The 20,493-nt window shown below is 36.3% G+C and overlaps 1 protein-coding gene across 1 annotated transcript; it reads right to left on the bottom strand.

Annotated features, from left to right (window-relative positions):
• Positions 1 to 4,917: 4,917 nt before the first annotated feature.
• LOC131781924 (complement C1q tumor necrosis factor-related protein 7-like) lies at positions 4,918 to 8,846 on the bottom strand. Its single transcript, XM_066166934.1, has 9 exons — positions 8,747 to 8,846; positions 8,519 to 8,579; positions 8,305 to 8,331; positions 8,156 to 8,182; positions 7,506 to 7,540; positions 7,273 to 7,326; positions 6,564 to 6,644; positions 6,314 to 6,356; positions 4,918 to 5,607 (listed from the first exon to the last, which is right to left on the bottom strand). Exons 1-9 carry the CDS (start codon positions 8,825 to 8,827, stop codon positions 5,522 to 5,524), a joined length of 495 nt encoding a protein of 164 aa, XP_066023031.1. The 5' UTR covers positions 8,828 to 8,846; the 3' UTR covers positions 4,918 to 5,521.
• Between the last annotated feature and the right edge of the window lie 11,647 nt (positions 8,847 to 20,493).

The raw sequence follows: 20,493 nt of genomic DNA, 5'->3' as shown, positions 1-20,493 counted from the left end.
ATGCAGACAGCAGACTGCAGACCGGATACAAAATATAGACTGCAGACTGCAGAGTGGGTACAAAATGCAGACTAAGCCTCTAAAGAGTTTTTACGTCTAGTATATAATAACATGTCATCTTACAGCTCACCGAGCGTCACGCAATCGCTTTTCTGCGATCCGCCTTCACGACTATTTGCACTATTGTGAGATATTCCTGGCCCATTTCTTGATGAAAATCGATCGCAATATTATTTCAAGCCTTCAATATAGTCTTCTTACTTTGCGCGCGAGTTGGTTAGTGTGATGTCTGTACAGATTTTACCAACGTAATAAAAGTAGATGACGTGAATAACAGTGATGGTATAGAAAGCTTAAACGGCAGAAATCGCCAGAAAATACAACGGATACACAGGGTATGAGTAAGTTTTATTGATTTTACGAGAAAAAATGTTCGTATTTCGAAATATGTATCGTTGTAAATCGACCATACTTCGTTCCCTATACTATTCCTTATAACGTGCAGCTCCTCTCGTAACTTAAGACCGAGTCACACAACGCGTAACGCGTTCATGAATTAATCGTTGGCTTTTTCTCGAGACGTGACCTTGGGCTGCCTGTGACAAGACAATTGAGTAAACAATATTTAACATAATAACATTATACACAAAAAAACACAGGGTTTTGGTTCACGTATTTATTAAAAAAGAATATCCATACAACTACAATGGAAACAGACATAAGATTCACCTTTCTGATCGTGAAATTATTACCATTCGTACTGTTATCGTAGTCACGTTCCTTGCCATCAAGTGAATCCAACATGTCGTCTTTCTTCACAAGCAGTTTGCATCCACTATAGTTATTTCTTCAGTCTCACGGTAGTAGTGTTGTTCAATAGATTGCATAGAGTATATGCAGTTTGGTTTCAGATTTCAGACTTTGCTTTTTACAACAAGTGAACGTTTTTCAACTAAGACATTGGCATACTTAGCATACAAGGCATTCAAGGCTTTCATGGCTTTCAAGCGTTCGCGACTCAATCCGTTCCAAAATTACCGCTCAATAACATCTTTCAATGTGGATTAGCCGCGATTAAAACGACTTGTATATGCGTCTCTAAGTATTTTGCGCGTTTGCGCCATAATGCTTCAGGAGATCGCAATCCAAATACGTTGAAATACAAAATAAATGATCAAAGAGTTTTATAAGCAAAATCTCGTGATTCGTCATGTGACCCGGCCCTGTCTGTGCATGACAACGTCAATCATCATCAAGATAACATGCGTGATCAGCATGTGAACACCTCATTGGATCACAGTTGGTTGTCATGGTGTTGAGGGCCCAATGACCTCTGGGTACTATTGCGCAATTTTTCCATTTTGTGGCGGAGGAAAAAAAAAACAAAAAACAAAAGCATTTTATGACTGGGCTACCACAGGTGTCCCAGTAATTAGACTGTCAGATGTAATCTTTTAGTGCATTGTAAACTGAGCAATACTCGCAGTCAACTGAACCGTTGAATAAGATGCCACAGTGAAGAAAGATATCGAACGTTTGACGACAAGATGGTGTTCGACAGGGTTGGTGGTTTCATCGGACGTTATCATTTATACAGACCTAAATACGACGAACAACAAGAGCATCACACTAAAATGGTCTCTGGATCGGTCTTCTGCGGTAAACGAGGTTAGAGCATTTGGAAATATGTTTCTATGTACATTTTTCGGCCTCATATTGGTTGAAACATTTTAAAATATGTGTGACTCGCGACTGGAATGTTGACCGCAAAAGGTCAAATAACTGCATTTTAACGGACTTTGAAAAGCTTTTGTAGCGCTCTCAATCATTTGCCCAAACAAATTTTTACAGTTATATTGAGAACATCTTTTCGAAATTCAACCACCAAAAGCTTAATCCATTTGAAGGTTTAGCACATGGTGAAAATTAATTTTATTCACGAAGTATTTTTACTGAAGAGAAATGCATGCTTTCGAAATTAAATTATTTTAAGCGCAAAGAAGAGCGCAATGTTTACAAAAATCATTTCGTGAGGTCTTAGGAGATCGAAAAAGAAGATTTGAGTGTTTAAAAGAAGAGACAGTGATCAGTTTTTGCACGCGAAGCCCTCAAACTCGTGCAATAATTTCCTCCAAAAAATGACGATTTTAACGGAATTTCGTTATTTGTATTTTATTTCTGAAATAAATAGGTATTTCGCCAAAAAAAGTATCCGGTGATTTTAGTTATAGCCTAGCCTATCTAACATTAAAATAAGAAAGAAATCGACTTTTCCACCCTTGCCGCGATATGTTTAGTTTTTATAGACAAGCGCTCTTAAGGTTGATATCCTTTGCAGCTGTGAATAGAGGGTTTCAGATCGTAGATGTCGATAATGGCTTAAACTATTTTAAACAGTTCAAGTTATTATATGCGTAGCAAAGATTTTAATTTACCTCGATTTTTCAAACACTTCTACTTACGGAAAAAATACTTTTCTTTAGACCTGCACCATGGGTCAGACTATACAACCAGGCAAACCAGACAAACAACCTTCAGGCCTCAAAAAACACCATAAGAAAACTAGACATCAGTAGTAATTTAGATCGTATAGTGAGTGTTGCTACCTTTATAGGAAAATGATTTATATTTTTGATTCAGTTATAGATTATAGATTTTAGATTGTAAATGTAAGATTAAAATAATCTCTGTGCAGTCGATATAAAACTCTCAATTAATATTTCAATGTTTTATTGTCGGCTTAATTTTATGTTGGCTATATATAGTGCCCCCAAATAGCTCGTACCTAAGTACATTTGACACTGAAGTAAATGTTTGTTATTAATTTAAACGTCTGGCTAAATTTCTATCTGTTAAGAAAATGAACGGAAGGAGTACGAGGAACCAGAAAGCGGATGCAAACGAGCACCTTTAAGTGACCCGTGCTTAGGCTTTGTAAAAAACAAGGTAAGACATGGTCGCACACTCTTGGCGCATGTTTATAATTAGTGATAACTTTCAAATACAGCTGGGAGAGTGCTGAATGAGCGCTCAAATCGACTTACTTTCCAAGAGTTCATTCATTTTGCGATGAAAAAATCAAGGAGGGGGTTAGAGAGTATCGATGGCAGAGAATGAAGATAAACGAAAAGTCCGTCAAGCGAGAGACCTTTACAAGGAAACAATGGAAACGTTACCTGCAGATTGTGTTTCTGCGATTGTTCCTTAAGATAGGGTTCCGAAACCACTTTCATTGATTCGCCGCGCGTCGCTGATTCAAAATATTTCAAGGTTCTAGCGGCTTTTGCCATCTTCAGTTTCTTCGCCGGTGTAGTCCCCAACCTAGGATGGCAGCAACCACCCGGGGAAGGATCCGATGGCCAAGAAAATCTTTCAGTTTCAAGAAAGCGCTTCGTTATTCCTCGAATGACAATGGCGTCAGTTTTTCGGTGTCAATCAAGGACTTAAAGTGTGTCCCTTCTTGTCGCAGGTGAAAGTACCCTGTCATTCGATTACTCACCAACCGGGAGGCGATCAGAAACCTTCCTTGGATTCACTCCCTTCCTCGCCAGAACTAAGATCGTAAAAACAGCAACACTATTGCCGAAGCCCGTGGACAGGTTGGCTCAAACATTTTTCTGTTGACGCCTGGTACTGTTAAGAAGTGTGAAATCTGTGTGTTAAAAAGTGTTAAATGTTTTAATTTCTAGAACTTCATCTCAAAAGTGATCATTTATACCAATTTTTAACATGGCTTTGATAACCTGGTAAAGTTCCTTGGTCGGTCTTCTACCATGATAACATAATATACCATTAAACACTCTTTTTATTGTAAAAGATGAGCGAATAAATAGCAACAGGAATTTCATTAAATCAGACGATAGTATCTCCGACTTATTTCAGTTAGAGATTCGTGGGTTTGTCGATGTGTTAGGATGTCTCCTTAAAAGAGAATGGGATGTTCGAACAAATTTTCCAGCCTTTAAACTGATAAAGCGTATGTTTTGTGGCTATTTCAAGGCTGTGGTGTTGTTAGGTAACCCGATGTCATGAAAATGATCACAATCTGGCATTTTTACATTGTACTAAAGAAACACACAGAAAAGTTCCATCATGTCAGAAGCTCAGAGCCATCAAAGAGTTTAATTCTGAAATAAAAGAAACCTGTGCGTGCTCCCTGAGGTATTCAAAAGTTCATCCTTAGTCAGTTGAACTTTTTGCTTACATAAAAATTCCTTTTTTTTGACTCACATAGCTTCAAAAACAAGTTCGTAAACGCTCTTGTCTTCTTTTTATTTTCTTTTTTATTATTTGCTTTCCAAAAGGTAAGCTATTGTAAAAATTTCCCAAAACTCCCGAAATCTCTACACATAGCTTCAAAAACAAGTTGAAAATTTTTACAAAACTCCCTAACTCTTTGGTCTGGAATTCGCCTCCTTCCTCACTTCGCTCAATCTGAAAAATTTTGTCTCCGAGCTCATTTCTATGACTGTTGAAAGCAAAAAGAAAGAATGTAACCCTTGCTGAGGAGGGAGATCATAAACTATGTAACAATTGTAATATTACATTCATGCTCTTGTCAAAGTCAACAGAGCGTTGATAGCGAAGAATGTTATAAGCTTCCTAAAATTTTTAATTTGCAAAGATGTTTTCTTACTTACAGTTGAAGTACCAACCATTATCAACATTCTTGGATCCACAAAAAATCTGAATTGAATGGAAATATCACCCCTGATCTCTTCGTTTCTGTAAAGAATTCACTAGCGGGTGGAGGTGTGATTTCTGTGACAACACACACACAACAGGTGAGCTGAGGGTATTTTAGTCCATTTAAGAATATTGAAGCCATCTAATAATACTTTTCTTGGGATCAAGTTTTATCAATAAAAGAGAAAGTTCATCACTCAAACAAAATTAGAAAGAAACCAGACGTTAGTATCATGTTCAATGCACAGCTTTATTGCTACTTTCACTCTTAAAAAGGCTGATAAACACTCATTTATCAAATATATCAATTTTGATAAACTATCCCTAAATCTGAACCTTTTTCTTCGATTTTTGAGCAAATACTCTCACTACACCAATGCATAAGCAGCTGAGACTCTTGGTCATTACGCTTTTCGTTTTGTGTCGCTATTTCTACACCCACTTATACAAAGCGCTGTTTATGTTGTACTTCTGATTTTTGCAGTTTGCCACTGCCAGATAAATATGACCTTTGTACTCAAAGGATGTCATATCATGAGCTCCATGGGTGGAAATCTCTTGATACTTGATGAACTGTGCTCCAGAGGCCTGGTACACAACTGACTGAGTGTTATGTTTCACGCTGCTGTCGTAGTGATTGGCCATACCCAAGTAGGAATGACCGCTGATCACGAATGGACACCAAGCAGCGGCTCCACGAGTAGGAATGGATTGGAAAAGAACAAACTTGGTACCATCCCATTTATAAATAAACGAGTCAGTGTTGTGGGAACTTCCAGAGTAGTAGCAGGCAAAGGCGAGGAATGTGTGACCATTGATATTGACAGACTTCACGTCAATTGCTCCATAAGTTTGAAGAGACTGTAGTTTGACAAAGTGTCCTCCTGACCATTTGAAGACAGTGGACTGAACGGAATACTTCTGTTGAGAGTTGTAATAGTTGGCGAAAGCGATGAAAGTGACATTGTTTATTCCAAATGCCGTACATCCCATGGCACCTTCAGTTGCTATCTCTTGGAACTTGTTGAACTTAAAGCCATTCCATTTGTATAGAATAGAACGACTTCATTTAGGGGGCTTTAAATCGCATGTATAGCAGAAAGATGAATATTGATATACTGTACTGATTACAATTCAATGATAAAATATGAGGGTTGCCGAACCCGTCTTTTAGCCGAAGGCACATTAAGCTCAAATTAAGGATGTTTCCAAAATTCCGTATTCTTGCTAGTTAGTGTAATAAAATTAAATAATGATAGTTAAAAGATCAATAATTATCTGGTCATTTTTTGATTCCATTTTCAAGAGATCACATGACATGACATGTGAACTTGCACAATGCAATGAGTCGAACTCATTGCATTGTGCAAGTTGTTATTTTTCTGTAAGTTTTCATGATGCGCCGATCACGCCTTATGAAAATTTTTGCGAAGAAAAGCTTTGTTTTTCCATGTGCCATTCTGAAATCATTTTAAGATCTTTATCGTCTTCTCTAGTACTCCGGAACAAAGAATATGTAGCACAGTGAACATCGAGTAAGAATTGGATCAAGATCGGAATTCACTCACTCACTCACTCACTCACTCACTCATTTTGACGACAAAAACAAGTGAAAAATTATTCCTACCGACTTTGCAACACCCGCTTTTCCCATAGGATGACGAGGAGCTCTGCAAAGAATCGTTAAAAATCTCGTTATCATTATCGTTTCATGCTTGTGTATGCCGAAGGACATCACAGAATAACTGAAAAAAAAGGATAAATAATAGTAATAAAGGAAAAAGGTAACAAATTGCTAGTTATAATATGTCATTACTTTAGGAGCACTCTAGGACTGTTACACTTTTAATTGATGATTTCTATCCATCCCTCCATACCAGGTCATCACATGTTCCCGGCATTCCTTTCTGTCCCTTTAGTCCTTGTGATCCTTTCTCTCCAACAGATCCCTTCTCGCCCTCGATGAAAAAGCAAGCTTAAAAAAGGTTGTATAGCACGGAATTCAAGGGGAGAACTCGTTTCGCTATTCAAGTTTATCTTTTAAGCTGTGTTCGACGAAAGAATTTTCCATAACACCCTATGAAACTTTCTTTAGAAGACTTCCCCCCTGCTGAATAATGACCAATTCCTACCAGGTCCTACCAGGGGTTTCTGGTCCTACTATTATCGCAGTTTTTTTTCCAGGTCCTAGTTTAACTGAATGATTCAGTGAACTTACTTTGGAACTAGGACTACAATTCTTTCCCTTAATGTATTAGCAACATACTTCATTGTATTCATTGACAGTGTCAAAGTCAGATAAATCTCCAATACGGGGAAATTTAGAAGCAAGAGAACTCTTGCAGTTCAAAATAATGAGATGTTCCCCTTTGCAAAAATCAAACTCTATAACTGAATCTTCATGGCTGGGATACCTACAGTAATCAAGATTTAAACATTCCAACCAAATATTTGGTAACAGTTGAAGTGTCAATCAGATCAAAGCCAAAGAAAAATTAGGCAGAAAATCACTTAATTTTTTGCATTTGACAGTAAAAAGATTATTATATCCTTAAATTCAATATGCCAAATATAAATTTTACCAACCTTGAAGCTAGCATTTACATTCACACCGTGTATGCCTGGTTCACCTTTTGCTCCCTGGATAATTAAAAATGAATCGAAATAATCTCTCGATAACCATGACAACAATTTGATTGATGTACTTATGAGTACACCACTGACAAGAAGAGGTATGTCATAAACAGTTCAACACATCTGTATTCTCAAGTCCGTTTCAAAGTCTTTTTTTTCTAATTATCGGTTTAAAAATACATAACCTTTGCTCCAACCGTTCCATCGCGTCCATCTCGTCCTATGTTGAAAATATTGGCGATCAGTTCAAATTGTGAAAACACAGATAAACGAAAACAGCAGCAAAAGTCACGCCTTAGACAATCACATCTTCGACATAATACTTCTTCTGTTTCAACTTTGTAAATAGTTTCACATGTTACACCTTCGTTTCCCAAGGTTTCTATTATTGACAGTAATTTTCAGCCATTCAACCTCGTTGTAATATTAAATTGACACAAGTAATCATCACGTTACTAGGTTTTCGTTTCTTTTTCTCCCTAAATTCTCATGAGGGACCAATCAGTGAGTCAGCCAGAGAATTTTGGTGGTGTCACGATAAAATTTACCTGATCCTCCCCCAAGGCTCTGTAATAGTCTCATGAGTCCGCACCCCTACCCCCATTGCCAGCTGATTGGCAGTTATTTTGCTCTAGTCCTCCCTTACCAGTCTGTTGGCGATGAATGATCGCCTATCTGTACCCCTTTAAAACCATGTGATCCCCCTATAGTCCTTCCCCCCCCCGCAGAAGATTAATAACTACTCGTCCCTTCCACTTTTGTTTGTGAAGGAATTCATGTTGAAAATATTTCCCTTCTAAATAAAAAATTCACTTTGAATGAATAACTACATCACCGTTTATTCCATCGCGTCCATCTCTTCCTGCATAAAAAGCAAATCGATTTTCTTTTGTTAGGTAGGAAAACAAACAGTTTATTTTTATGGTGAAAAGCTATTTATTTTAAGTCAATAAATCTATGAATGAACCATAAAGTAACACTCACCATTTTGTCCATCTTTTCCGTCTTTTCCTGTCCAGAAATTAACAGAAACCAAACATCAGTGAAGAAACTCGAATTTCTTTCTTTCTCGCCCGTATGAGCAGATGTAAATAAATATATGCGTGTTACGGGTACTGAAGTATTTTTATTATTATTAATACTAGGTAATCATCAATGTACTGAAAAAGATGAGATTTTTGTTTTAATTTTGACCCACCATCTTTACAATATCCAGCTTGCGAAGCACAGCAGTTTGATTTTCTCGCTGTTCCATGACTCTGTTGAAAGTTTATAAGTAAAAACGAAAAGTTAAAAAAGTGAAAAGTTATGAAATCAAGGGGCTGTTTGGGAAAATACACGCTCGATCAAAACACAAAAATTCTCACTTTCACCCGAATTCCAATTCGACTACAGTTACCTTAAGCTTAGTTATCAATTTGGTTACCTGATTAGCAGATTTGTTCTGTGATTTTGCAACGGAACTCAACAAAAAGGCAAGAGCCAACACAAAGAATAATCGAAACATTTTCACTCTCAGCTCCCTCCGATATCAACTGGCAGACGAATCAGTCAACATACAGGGAACAACTTTCCAACTCTGTTTATTTTATCCCATAACAGGAAAATTCTGGATGTTCAAGGGCTTGTGTTATGAAGAGTGTTTTACAATTCACAATGAGAATTTGTAGTCTATGGATTATGATATGCTAACTGACTGACTACAATGGGCTTCTTATGTCTCCTTAAAACATAGTTATCTTGAGCAGTGATCTGGTATGGAGAATTTAGACCCTTATCAGTGAAGATGAGTTATTTGGTCTTAACGTTAATTCTCACAAATAACTGTAGGTAAAAAATAAATGTTTTGATTTGTGGAAGGAAAGGTGTCCATAGCAAGAACTCAGCTCGCTTTACATCATTTTAAGAAATTTTTCAAAAATGATGGTTGATATGAATACTGAGAGTTGAAAGAAAATTCTCGTTTGTTTTTGCTAAGTAAGAAACACGCAAATCAATCAATCAATCAATCAATGTAAAATACGTTTGAATAAAAATAGAATGAAATAAAGAGAGCAAGTTGCCGTGTATTTAGAATATAAGTGTGCACCTTTTTGTTAAAAACCATTCTCGCACAGCTTTATGTCTTTGTAACGTCGCCATTTACTGCAAGCAAGTTTGAAAGGAAAAAAAGCGATTGACGGCAACTGTAGATTAGGACACTGTGCTGCAATTATTCAAAATCGACTGACGAGACTCAATTGACCTAATTATCACTTTAACTAGCAAAATATCATCAGTCGCATAATTCCAAAGTTTCCTTTAAATAAAATTATTTTCCCAATAGAGCATCACTTGAATCTTTCGGTTCTCGGATCAAGCAGTATTTATGGGACAAACCCTTTTTTTGGAGGTTTTTTTTTATTTCTTTCCTCCTTAGCCTGGTTTATTAAAAAGAAGACGTGTAATTCAATATGAAATAACCTTGCTCATATTGAATGCTATATGCGTATTATCCTGTGTTTTTCCCGTGTAGTGCTATGCTGACGTGTCTAGATGATCAGAAATAAAATTTGCATATTTCTTGTCAACTGTCCGTTCACTCGGTTTACTAAAACCGTCCAAACTGAATCGTCAGAGTAAAGGTTCGTGAGTTTTAGAGCTGGGACTATGATTTATTGTAACAAAAAATAATTGATTGACAAGGTTTCCAAAGGCAGAAGGGAATGATTAAGGTCCTTTGTTTACCTTAGCTATTCACTGTTACAGAACAAAAAAAAATTGGGAATAATTAAATACTGTGATATCTGAAAAGGATAAGTTAGTTTCAGGTCTAAGTATCTAAATGACATAAATTTGAGTCCTCAAGCCCATAATTAATGAAAGTGCTATTTTCATTTTGCTCTGGTGAACCTAAAGGGCTCTTCGCCACACTTCACAGAATTTCCATACAACAGACAGGTTGTTTACCGAAGGGATTATTCGACAAGATTGTATTAAGATTCCAAATGAAGAAGAACGTAAAAAGCACTTGTAACATAACAGCCTTTGCTTCACCTCAAGAACCGTGCTTTACATTGAACATGAAATGAAAACGCTGAATACATAAAGCCGTCTCCTCAGGATTAACGAATAACGAAAACAACTGCGTTCTTTGGTAAATACAATATAGTTCCATGATTAACCGAGTTATATAGAAAACGATATTGAGGTCAACTTTACTTACATGATGGTCTCTTTTTTTACTCTGAGTCTCGATAAAACTATAACTTCATTTTCTAATGTTTAGGAATTCTTAGACTTGCACTCGGCATTTCATGGAATCGTTTAAGTTTCACAATCTATGGAAGGATTGATGAGAAAGGACATCGAAACACGATGTCAATTTGTTTAGTTTTTTCGAGAGTTGGATGAAAATTTTAAGAATTTGTTTACGCGTTAGGCGTCCTGAAATACCTTGTTCTCGTGTTGCGCTATGCTGACGTGTCCATATGATCATCAATAAAAATTGCTTATTGTGTATCAACTGTCCGTTCACTCGGTTTACTGAATTGACTGATATTAGGCTCGAAAAAAAAATTGCTGAAATAGTTATTTACTGAAACACAAAACCATCAGTAGAAAAACTGACGAAGGGAATAAGGTCCAGAAGGTTATCTTGCCACAGAACTGGGTGATATTTGGAGGGGGAGATGTTGGCGTTGAATCAAAATGTCACAGATTTGGTTCTTCAGGACCATAATAAAATCGTCATTTTCGCTAGGTTCTAGCGAAAAAGAGGACGTTTCGCAAGATTTTCAAATAATTGCTCAGTTTGCTCGAATAACTATTCCCTTGTTAACTGCCCGATACTTTTTACCCATTAACCGCTTCAACACTGTAACTATTTTTAAATAAGCTGGCAAAAATCTCCAGTTAAGAAACCTTTTTTTTTATCATTTTAAGAGATGCACTTCCCTGATCTTAAGTGTGGTAGACTATTTTGAGAGTAAACTAGTCTTTGATCAGGCTAATACACTGTGATCAAACAATTGTGAACATGAAATCAACATGCAAATTTGGGTTTTACAGAGAAAATACTTTTTTATTATTTGTTCTTTTTTATGATTTCGTCACAGAAAAGATATTCGAGCTGATTTCACTATATCCTGAAGTGCAGGTCTTCTTTTTGGAGAGTGAGAGCTCAGTTTTTCTTCCTGAAAAGTTTGAACGTCGCTTTACATGTATTAGACAAAAGACGGTTACACAATAGTGGCGACTTTGTCGGCGGAGAGCTGATTTCTGAAACAAATGATTCAATTTTACATTGTGTGGATCCCTGATGAATGCTTTGAATAGCACAAGTAAACATTGTTTGGTTTATTTAATATTCTAGATAGACCAGTGATGGATATTCAAAAGACTGAAAACAGGTGAGTTGATAGTTTGTTCACAACGAGAAATAAAATTTGAGAGTTGTGTCCTTTTGATGTTAGCGAGATGAAGATGAGGTATGAATGTCTGTTATTTGTAAGTTTCTCAATCCAAAAATCAATCATTTTTGTTTTAAAATGTCTGTTTAAAAGAAAACCGGAAATATCATAATGCCAAACAACTTATATTATTATAATGGTATATATAGAGATTAATACATGGGCGCGTGTAGATAAGGAATTTCTCTTCGAGTGTTTAACTCGATAGCTCACGAGTGAGTGCAGCGAACGACTGAGATATCGAGTTGAACACGAGAAGAGAAATTCCATATCTACAAGCAGCCATGTATTATTTTGTTTATCATATAAACACAATAGCCCTTTACTGAGAAGAAAGGCCGACTTCATTAATGAATGAAAATAAATGAATCGACAATCTCCGAATAACAATCGAAGAGTACGTTTGGTGCCAACTCTTAGGATGGAAAATGCGTTGAATCATGATCACAAAACCAACAATGGCCTAATTTTCAATTAACAAAATTCTCAATTATTGACTTTGTCCTTACCGACAGAAAAAGTCTTTCAGGTAAACGGCCAAAATGGGCCTGTAACAAATCTTCCAGTTGTCGATTTTCATTCTCAGCTGAGAGAAATGCTAACACCAAAGCCACTGAAAACGTAACTTTCGGTTTTTCTTTTAGTATATTGCTTTTTGTCCCCTTCTAAGAAAGTCACTGTCAGTCGGCAATACGGATTTTTTAGTGTTTTAGCCGCCATATAATTCGAGGAAGCTCCGATAAACAACTTGTATTGAGAATCGTGAAGGCTTTGCCGTTCATTCATCAACCTGACCGAGTGGCGCCAAAGCCGAGTGACGTTCAGCAGCTGATTGGCTATATCAACACAAGTGAAAAAATACGATATTTTTTCACGTGTGGTTAATAATAATAATAATAATAATAATAATTTATTAGTTGTATAGCCCTATTTACATGTACAGATCAATAGTGCTTTACACTGAATAAAAATTAAAAACCTTATATATCTAAATAAAATTTACAATAGTAATGGTAGCTAAAAATATATTAGAATAAATCATTTTAATGTAATATATCTGAGTTAATGATTACAAAAAGCTTACAAAACAAATAATAAAATAAAATAATAAAAAAAGTATTTTCTCTGTAAAACCCAAATTTGCATGTGGATTTCATGTTCACAATTGTTTGATCACAGTGTATTAGCCCGATCAAAGACTAGTTTACTCTCAAAATAGTCTACCACACTTAAGATCAGGGAAGTGCATCTCTTAAAATGATAAAAAAAAGGTTTCTTATAAAGCGTTTTAATAGCTTTTTTAAATTTATCCAAAAACTTAATCATTCTAATTTCATGAGGAAGTCTGTTCCATAAGTATGGTGCTGCTGCCTGAAAAGACCGAGCTCCAAATGTCTTCAGCAGACATAAAATCAGTTCAGTCTTTCTATCATTAATTAACAGTCTATCATGAATCATCCACTTCCTGATCTTTTCAATACAGTTCTCCATTGCTTGCAAGACTTGGTCTTGAGATGTAGTATTAGGTTTAAAACTCAGATATAACTGGGTGTCATCAGCATAACAATGAGCACAAGGAAGCTCGTGTTCAATGATCTTAAAGAGCTTAGATGCATATATAATAAATAGAATCGGTCCAAGACACGACCCTTGAGGAACTCCGCAGCCTAAATCGAATGGGTTAGATATCGATCCCTCGATGTCGACTTTTTGCATCCTGTTATGGAGATATGACTCAAACCAGCTCAGGGCACAATCAGCAATACCTAATTCTTCGTGTAGACGTTTGATCAGTATATCATGATTAACAGTGTCGAAGGCGGCACTAAGATCCAACATGACAAGAAGAGTGACCTCTTGTGAATTCATCTTCATTAAGATATCGTTAACAACTCGAAGAAGCGCTGTTTCGGTGCTATGTCCTTTTCTGTAAGATGATTGCATTTCTGGATAAACAGAATTGTCTATCATGTGTAAATGAAGTTGATTATACACCGCCTTTTCGGTGAGCTTCGATATGTATGGCAAATTACTAACAGGTCTGTAGTTACTAAGAAGTAGATGAAGACCAGCTTTTTTGAGCAACGGCTTAACAAGTGCACATTTCCAGACATCAGCAAACAAACCATCCACGAGGGATAGATTTATCATTTTTGTGATCACTATAGCAGGACATCAATGCAGCTAAAAACCAGTGAGGTGGGTATCGGATCAAAAGAACAGCTTTTCTTTGCGCTACCTTCGATAAGTTTCCGTACTTCGAGTTCAGAAAGTTACGGCATTTTTCAGGGCCAGAAATCCCTGCATAACACCACAGTTAATGTGATAAAAATGAATGAACGAGGCTTTCAAAACGGAAAACTGGACTTCAACTGAAAAAATTAAAAGTGAACGGAGATTTCTAATCACTGAGTAAACAAGAAATGAACTTTCGACAATTGCTAATACTTTCGACTATGAATTTATAAAGATGTTTATATCATCATCAATAACTGACACTCCATCTATTTGTTCCCGGGAGGAATAACTTGGCGAAAAATTTTGGAAAATATAAAACATGTATTATGATGAAAAAAAAGAGCATTCGAAACATAAAATTTTTGTTTCACTACTGGGGTTTTGCTGCTTCAGCCCGAGGGCGGAGCGGCTTGACAACATAACAATGCCTTTTAAATATACAAAGGAAACATTGAACATTTAGAGCCAAAATGTTTTAGTAGAAGAACAAAAGAGCTTTCGCTTCAAATAAATTATTTTATAACAGAATTTACCAGAGCCAAACTGTGATTGAATATTGTCGAAGGGATCATCAGTGGAGATCACTTATTAGTCTGTGTAGTTTACCAGAGAAAGGAACTCGTGAAACTATTCAAAATAATTGTTTTTGCCCACTTTTTCTTATTTGATAATTATACTTTTAACTACACACTAATTCTAAAACCTTGTTCAGTAAATTTATAAAATAGTTTCTCTTGGTAAATCATGGATCTTTCCGCTCAGCTTTTTCCTCTATTTACTTGAACTGTGTACAAAAAAATTATTAAATTAATGTTTCCTCCGGTCGTTAATTATGAATAGCTCAACTCTGATTCTCAATATATCAACATTTGTAGTTCATGAATAAATAAAAGGAGAAAGAAAAAGTTAGCATTTCCAGGAATGCCATAATTTGCTGCGACTCATGCTTAAACTGAAAATACAATGTTACAGATGTGGCGGCGAAACAAAGACAAAATAAGTAATTTTAATTCATTTTGTTTTGCGATAGTCTGATTATAATACGAAAAATATAACCGTCGTCGTCATGGGTCTCGTTAAGTACCCTGTCCTGTTTTGGGTATCCTGTGTGAAAAGCGAAAGTGGCAAGTTAGATTCGGAGGCGAGGCGTGGTTACAACTTAAGCCTTTCGTCTCTTTTCCTCCCTTTGTTTGTCTTTCATAAGTGCCAGACGGCTTAAGAAGGTTAGAGAGCAAAAAAGAACTGAAAAGACTTCCCTATGATTGTTTTCGCTGAAAGGGAGGAATGAGAGAAAAGTAGAAAGCGGGTGTAACGAATACAATAATATGCCCAAATCGAGGCTTGGTACTAAAACAAGTTAGGCCACGCCTATTGTGGTTACGCCGTCTTGGCGTGTATTTGTGATGAGAGAACCCTTGGAATGCAGAGGATAGTTTAAAATGAGCACTCAATTCGACTTCCTCTAAGAAAGAGAGTCCAACTTTGTTTATTTTGGTTCAGAATAGAACAATTCTTATTTGTATCGATTTTTGTACCGCCATGAAATATCTGGAAGGTGCATCCGGAGGTAGATCCTATGTTTGCACCTGCAAAAAGCAGTGGAACAGCGTAAGACAGTAGGGGGTTGTAAAAATGGTTAATCAAAGAATCTTCGGCGCACTGGTGGCGGTTTCTGCAGCCGAGCAAGTGGCAACTTGGAGAGAGTTCAATACGCACTCAAATCGACTTTCTTTCTAAGAGTTCATTAATTTTGCAATAAAAAAATCAAGGAGGCGGTTCACCGCGCAGAATGGCTGGACATCATTAATTATTCATCAGCACTGAAGCGGAAGATTTGAATGCACCCGCACCTTGAAAAGCCCATAATTAGAGAAGAAATGGCTGAAACTAGCGCAGCAGCGTTGATAAAATTCGCTTTTTCAATTGCCAGGAGTAAAATGCGGCAAAATGCCCTTTGGGGTGCTAAACTATTTGAGGCCTTAACCTCAAAGGAAACTTCGACAGGGTGATGATCACATAGAACTCGGGAAGCCTCGGCCTCCCACACAAACATTAACTTTAACTATGATTTAAGTGGTAGAACTAGCTACTGCATGAGTTCACTCTTCACACAGTGTGTGATTTTTATTTCGTTTCGAAGAAGCAAGTGTAAGAGTGACTTACAGACTTGTGCGGGTGGATTTTTTCTAATGAAAATCAAATCCTAAATGGATAATTATAGAATAAAAGCGTTTGTTGAGTAAGATGAAGAACGAGATGAATATATAACGACGGTTTCAAAATCGAGCGCTATTCCAGGTTGTAACACACGCATGTAAGGTGTAATTTTTTTCTAACAATAACATAAACAATATCTTTCTAAGCTATTGTTTCGTAGCTCCGCCCTAACAAGTTAATGAGCTAAAGCAATTTTCCCTGAGAGGAAACCAAACATCAGTGAAGAAACTCGAATTTCTCTATTTCTCGCCCATAGAGCATATGCAAATAACTACATGCTCGTAACAAGTACTGGAGTACTTTTATTATTTACCCACCATCTTTACAGTATCCAGCTTGTGAAGCATGGCAGTTTGATTTTGTCGCTGTTCCATGACTCTGTTAAAAGGTTTTAAATAAAAACGAAAAGTCTGCCCATAAGTTATGAAATCAAAGGGGTTGATTAGGAAGTTACACGCTCGAGCAAAACTCAAAAATTCTCACTTTCACTCTAATTCCGATTAGACTACAATTTGGTTACCTGATTAGCAGATTTGTTCTGTGATTTTGCAACGGAACTCAACAAAAAGGCTAGAGCCAACACAAAGAATAAACGGAACATTTTCACTCTCAGCGCCCTCCGATATGAAATGGCAGACGAATCAGTCAGCATAAAGGGAACAACTTTCCAACTCTGTTTATTTTACCCCATAACAGGAAAATTCAGGATGTCCAAGGGCTTGTGTTGTGAGTAGTGTTTACAATTCACAATGAGAATTTGTAGTTTATGGATTATGATATGCTAACTGACTGACGACAATGGACTTCTTATGTCTCCTTAAAACATCGTTATCTTGTACAGTGATCTGGTAAGGAGAATTTAGACCCTTATCAGTGATGATGAGTTGTTTGGTCTTTAGGTAAATTCTCACTAATTACAGTATTAAAAAAAATAAATGTTTTGATCTGTGGAAGGAAAGGTGTCCATAGCAAAAACTCAGCTCGCTTTACATCATTTTAAGGAATTTTTCAAATATGTGATAGTTGATATGAATACTGTGAGTTGAAAGAAAATTCTCTTTTATGGAAAACACGCAAATTCATTCAAGATAGAATACAGTTGAATAAAAATAAAATAAAATAAAGATAGTAAACTGCCGTGGATTTAGGATATAAATGTGCATATTTTTGTTAAAACCATTCTCGTGGAGCTTAATGTATTTGTAACGTCGCTATTTATTGCAAGAAAGGTTGAAAGAAAAAAAATCGGCTGACTGCAACCGTAGATGAGAACACTTTACCACAATTATTGAAAAGCGACTGACGAGACTTAGTTCACCTTATTATCATTTTAACTAGCAAAATATCATCAGTCGCATAATTCTAAAGTTTCCTTTAAATAAAATCCTTTTTCCCAGTAGAGCATCACTTGAATCTTTCGGTTCTTTCCTGGTTTATAATACAGATGACGTGTAATTCAATATGAAGTAGCCTTGTTAATATTGAATGCTATGTGCGAATAAAAATATTAGGGGGGATGTACGAGACAGCTTTGCCACGAAGAAATGAACCTGCATTGCAGAGTAACAAGTTATATTGAAAACAGCAATTATTTTGAGGATATAATATTCTCCTTCTTTTATTACGAGGCAGAAGGCATAACCTTAAGAACAATATGGAAGAGTAGGGTGTCACTGAGGAAAAAAATTATGACTTATCGCCGATAGGGTTTCTTACCAAAAAAGTTGACAAGTGAAAGTAAATACCTTGGTCCGTTTGAAATCTGATCAAGTTGAACAAATGACTCACACACTCTATTTTATTACCCCGCTGTGTTTATCTCGTGTAGCAGCGTTATGCTGACGTGTCCAGATGAAATATAAATTGCTTTTTGTTTGTAAACTGTCCGTTCACTTGGTTCACTAAAACCGTCCAACTGAATTTTGAGAGAATAGGCTCATGAGTTTTAAAGCTAAGATTATGATTTATTGCAGCCAAAAAAAACTGAAAAAAAAAATACAGTGATATCTGAAAAGGATATGCTCGTTTTAGGTCTAGGTATCTAAATGATATAAATTTGAGTCCTCAAGCCCATAATTAGTAATAGTGCTATATTTTCATTTTGTTCTGGACCAAAAGGGCTCCTCGCCACACTTCACCGAGTTTCCATACAACATACAAGTTGTTTATCTAGGGATTACTTGACAAAATTGTATTAACACGAGATCATCATGCAAATTTGGTTTTTGCAGAGAAATAGTTTTTTCGTCTTCGTCTCAGTCCATAAAAACGAAAAAAAGAACTCGGCCAATATCCAGCCATTTTGACCTCACGCTTGGTCAATAACGCATATGAATATATTTTATGCAGACCCATACAAATCTGGCAATGGAAGACAGTACAAAAAATGCCCTACCGAGCCCCAGAATTTGTCTAACGTATAAGTCGGTGGACTTCCTTTTCCTTGTAATTCGGTTCATCAAGTGCTAACTTCAGCACTGATGACAGAAGTATTTTGTCAAAATCTGTTACACTTAAGAGTCTGAGCCAATGATATAGAGAGAGCTATTAGTCAACGTTCTCGTTGCTTTTGCGTCCGTCAATTTGAAGCCAAAAGCACATCAGTATCAGTATAAGGTTTTGTAGCCAATGTTTCTCAACCTACTTCTTTAGCAAATAAAAAGACGCTGATTACTATCAGTGAGCCTGCAATATTGCATGAATATTGGTCAGAGGATTCTTTGGTGCAACAGCTATCACTTTAACATCTCAATGTTAGCGCAGTTACACGATTACATAGGAGGCATATAACATTTAAGACCGAATGTTATTACATTTAGGGCTTTATTACATTCAGGACTTAATGTTATTACATTTAGGACTTTATAACATTTAGGACGGTAATTACATTTAGGACTTCAACATATGCTAACTGACCGACTACGATGAACTTCTTATGTCTCCTTAAAACATCGCTATCTTGTACAGTGATCTGGTAAGGAGAATTTAGACCCTTATCAGTGAAGATTAGTTGTTTGGTCTTTATGTAAATTCCCACTAATTACTGTAGTGAAAAAAATAAATGTTTTATCTGTGGAAGGAAAGGTGTCCATAGCAAGAACTCAGCTCGCTTGACATCATTTTGAGGATTTTTTCAAAAATGTGGTGGTTGATATGAATACTGTGGGTTGAAAGAAAATTCTCGTTTGCTTTTACTAAGTAGGAAACACGCAAGTTCATTCAATATAATATACGGTTGAATAAAAATGAAATAAAATAAAGATAGTAAATTGCCGTGGATTTAGGATGTAAGTGTGCACCTTTTTGTTAAGACCATTCTCCTGGAGCTTAATGGGATTGTAACGACGCCATTTACAGTAAGCGAGTTTGAAAGAAAAAAAAATCGGTTGACTGCAACCGTAGATCAGAACACTGTACCGCAATCATTCAAAAGCGACTGACGAGACTTAGTTCACCTAATTATCATTTTAACTAGCAAAATATTATCAGTGGCATAATTCCGAAGTTTCCTTTGAATAAGATAATTTTTCCTAATAGTACATCCTTTGAATCTTTCGGTTCTAGAATCAAGCAGTATTTATGGGACAAAACTTTTTTTTCCAAAGGTTTTTCTTTATCTCTTGGCTCCTTAGCCTGGCTTATTAAAAAGATGACGTGTAACTTAATATAAAATACCCTTGTTGATACGCTATACGCGTATTATCCTGTGTTTAAAATATGCTTATCCTGCGTATAACGACTCATACACACTGTAATAAGACGTACCCCGCTGTGTTTATCCCGTGTTGCGCTATGCTGACGTGTCTAGATGATCAGAAATAGAAATTGCTTATTGTTTGTTAACTGTCCGTTCACTCAGTTCACTAAAACCGTCCAAGCTGTATTGTCAGAGAATAGGCTCATGAGTTTTAGAGCTGGGATTATGATTTATTGCAACAAAAAAAAATTAATTAACAAGGTAACCAAAGGCAGAAGAGAATAATCAAGGTCGTTTGTTTACACCAGCTATCCACTGTCACAAAACAAAAAATATTGGGAATAATTGAAGTAAGTGATAATTGAAAAGGGTATGTTCGTTTTAGGTCTAAGTATCTAAATGACATAAATTTGAGTCCTCAGGCCCATAATTAATAAAAGTGCTATGTTTTCATTTTGTTCTGGACCAAAAGGGCTCCTCGCTACACTTCACCTAGTTTCCATACGGCAAGTTGTTTAAAAAGGGATTACTCGACAAAATTGTTAAGACTCTGAAGAGAAAAATAAGAAG

This window comes from Pocillopora verrucosa, chromosome 1, assembly GCF_036669915.1.
Source record: "Pocillopora verrucosa isolate sample1 chromosome 1, ASM3666991v2, whole genome shotgun sequence".
Taxonomy (NCBI): Eukaryota; Metazoa; Cnidaria; class Anthozoa; order Scleractinia; family Pocilloporidae; genus Pocillopora; species Pocillopora verrucosa.
Note: the sequence above shows the minus strand (reverse complement) of the source record. Positions and strands in the feature narration are given on the sequence as shown.

Coding starts and splice junctions, on each gene's coding strand:
- LOC131781924 (XM_066166934.1), bottom strand. CDS start 8,827: ATGTTTCGATTATTCTTTGTGTTGGCTCTTGCCTTTTTGTTGAGTTCC. Junction 7,327..7,505: donor ATGGAACGGTTGGAGCAAAG/GTTATGTATTTT, acceptor TTAATTATCCAG/GGAGCAAAAGGTGAACCAGG. Junction 5,608..6,313: donor AAGCGGGTGTTGCAAAGTCG/GTAGGAATAATT, acceptor AACTCTCAACAG/AAGTATTCCGTTCAGTCCAC.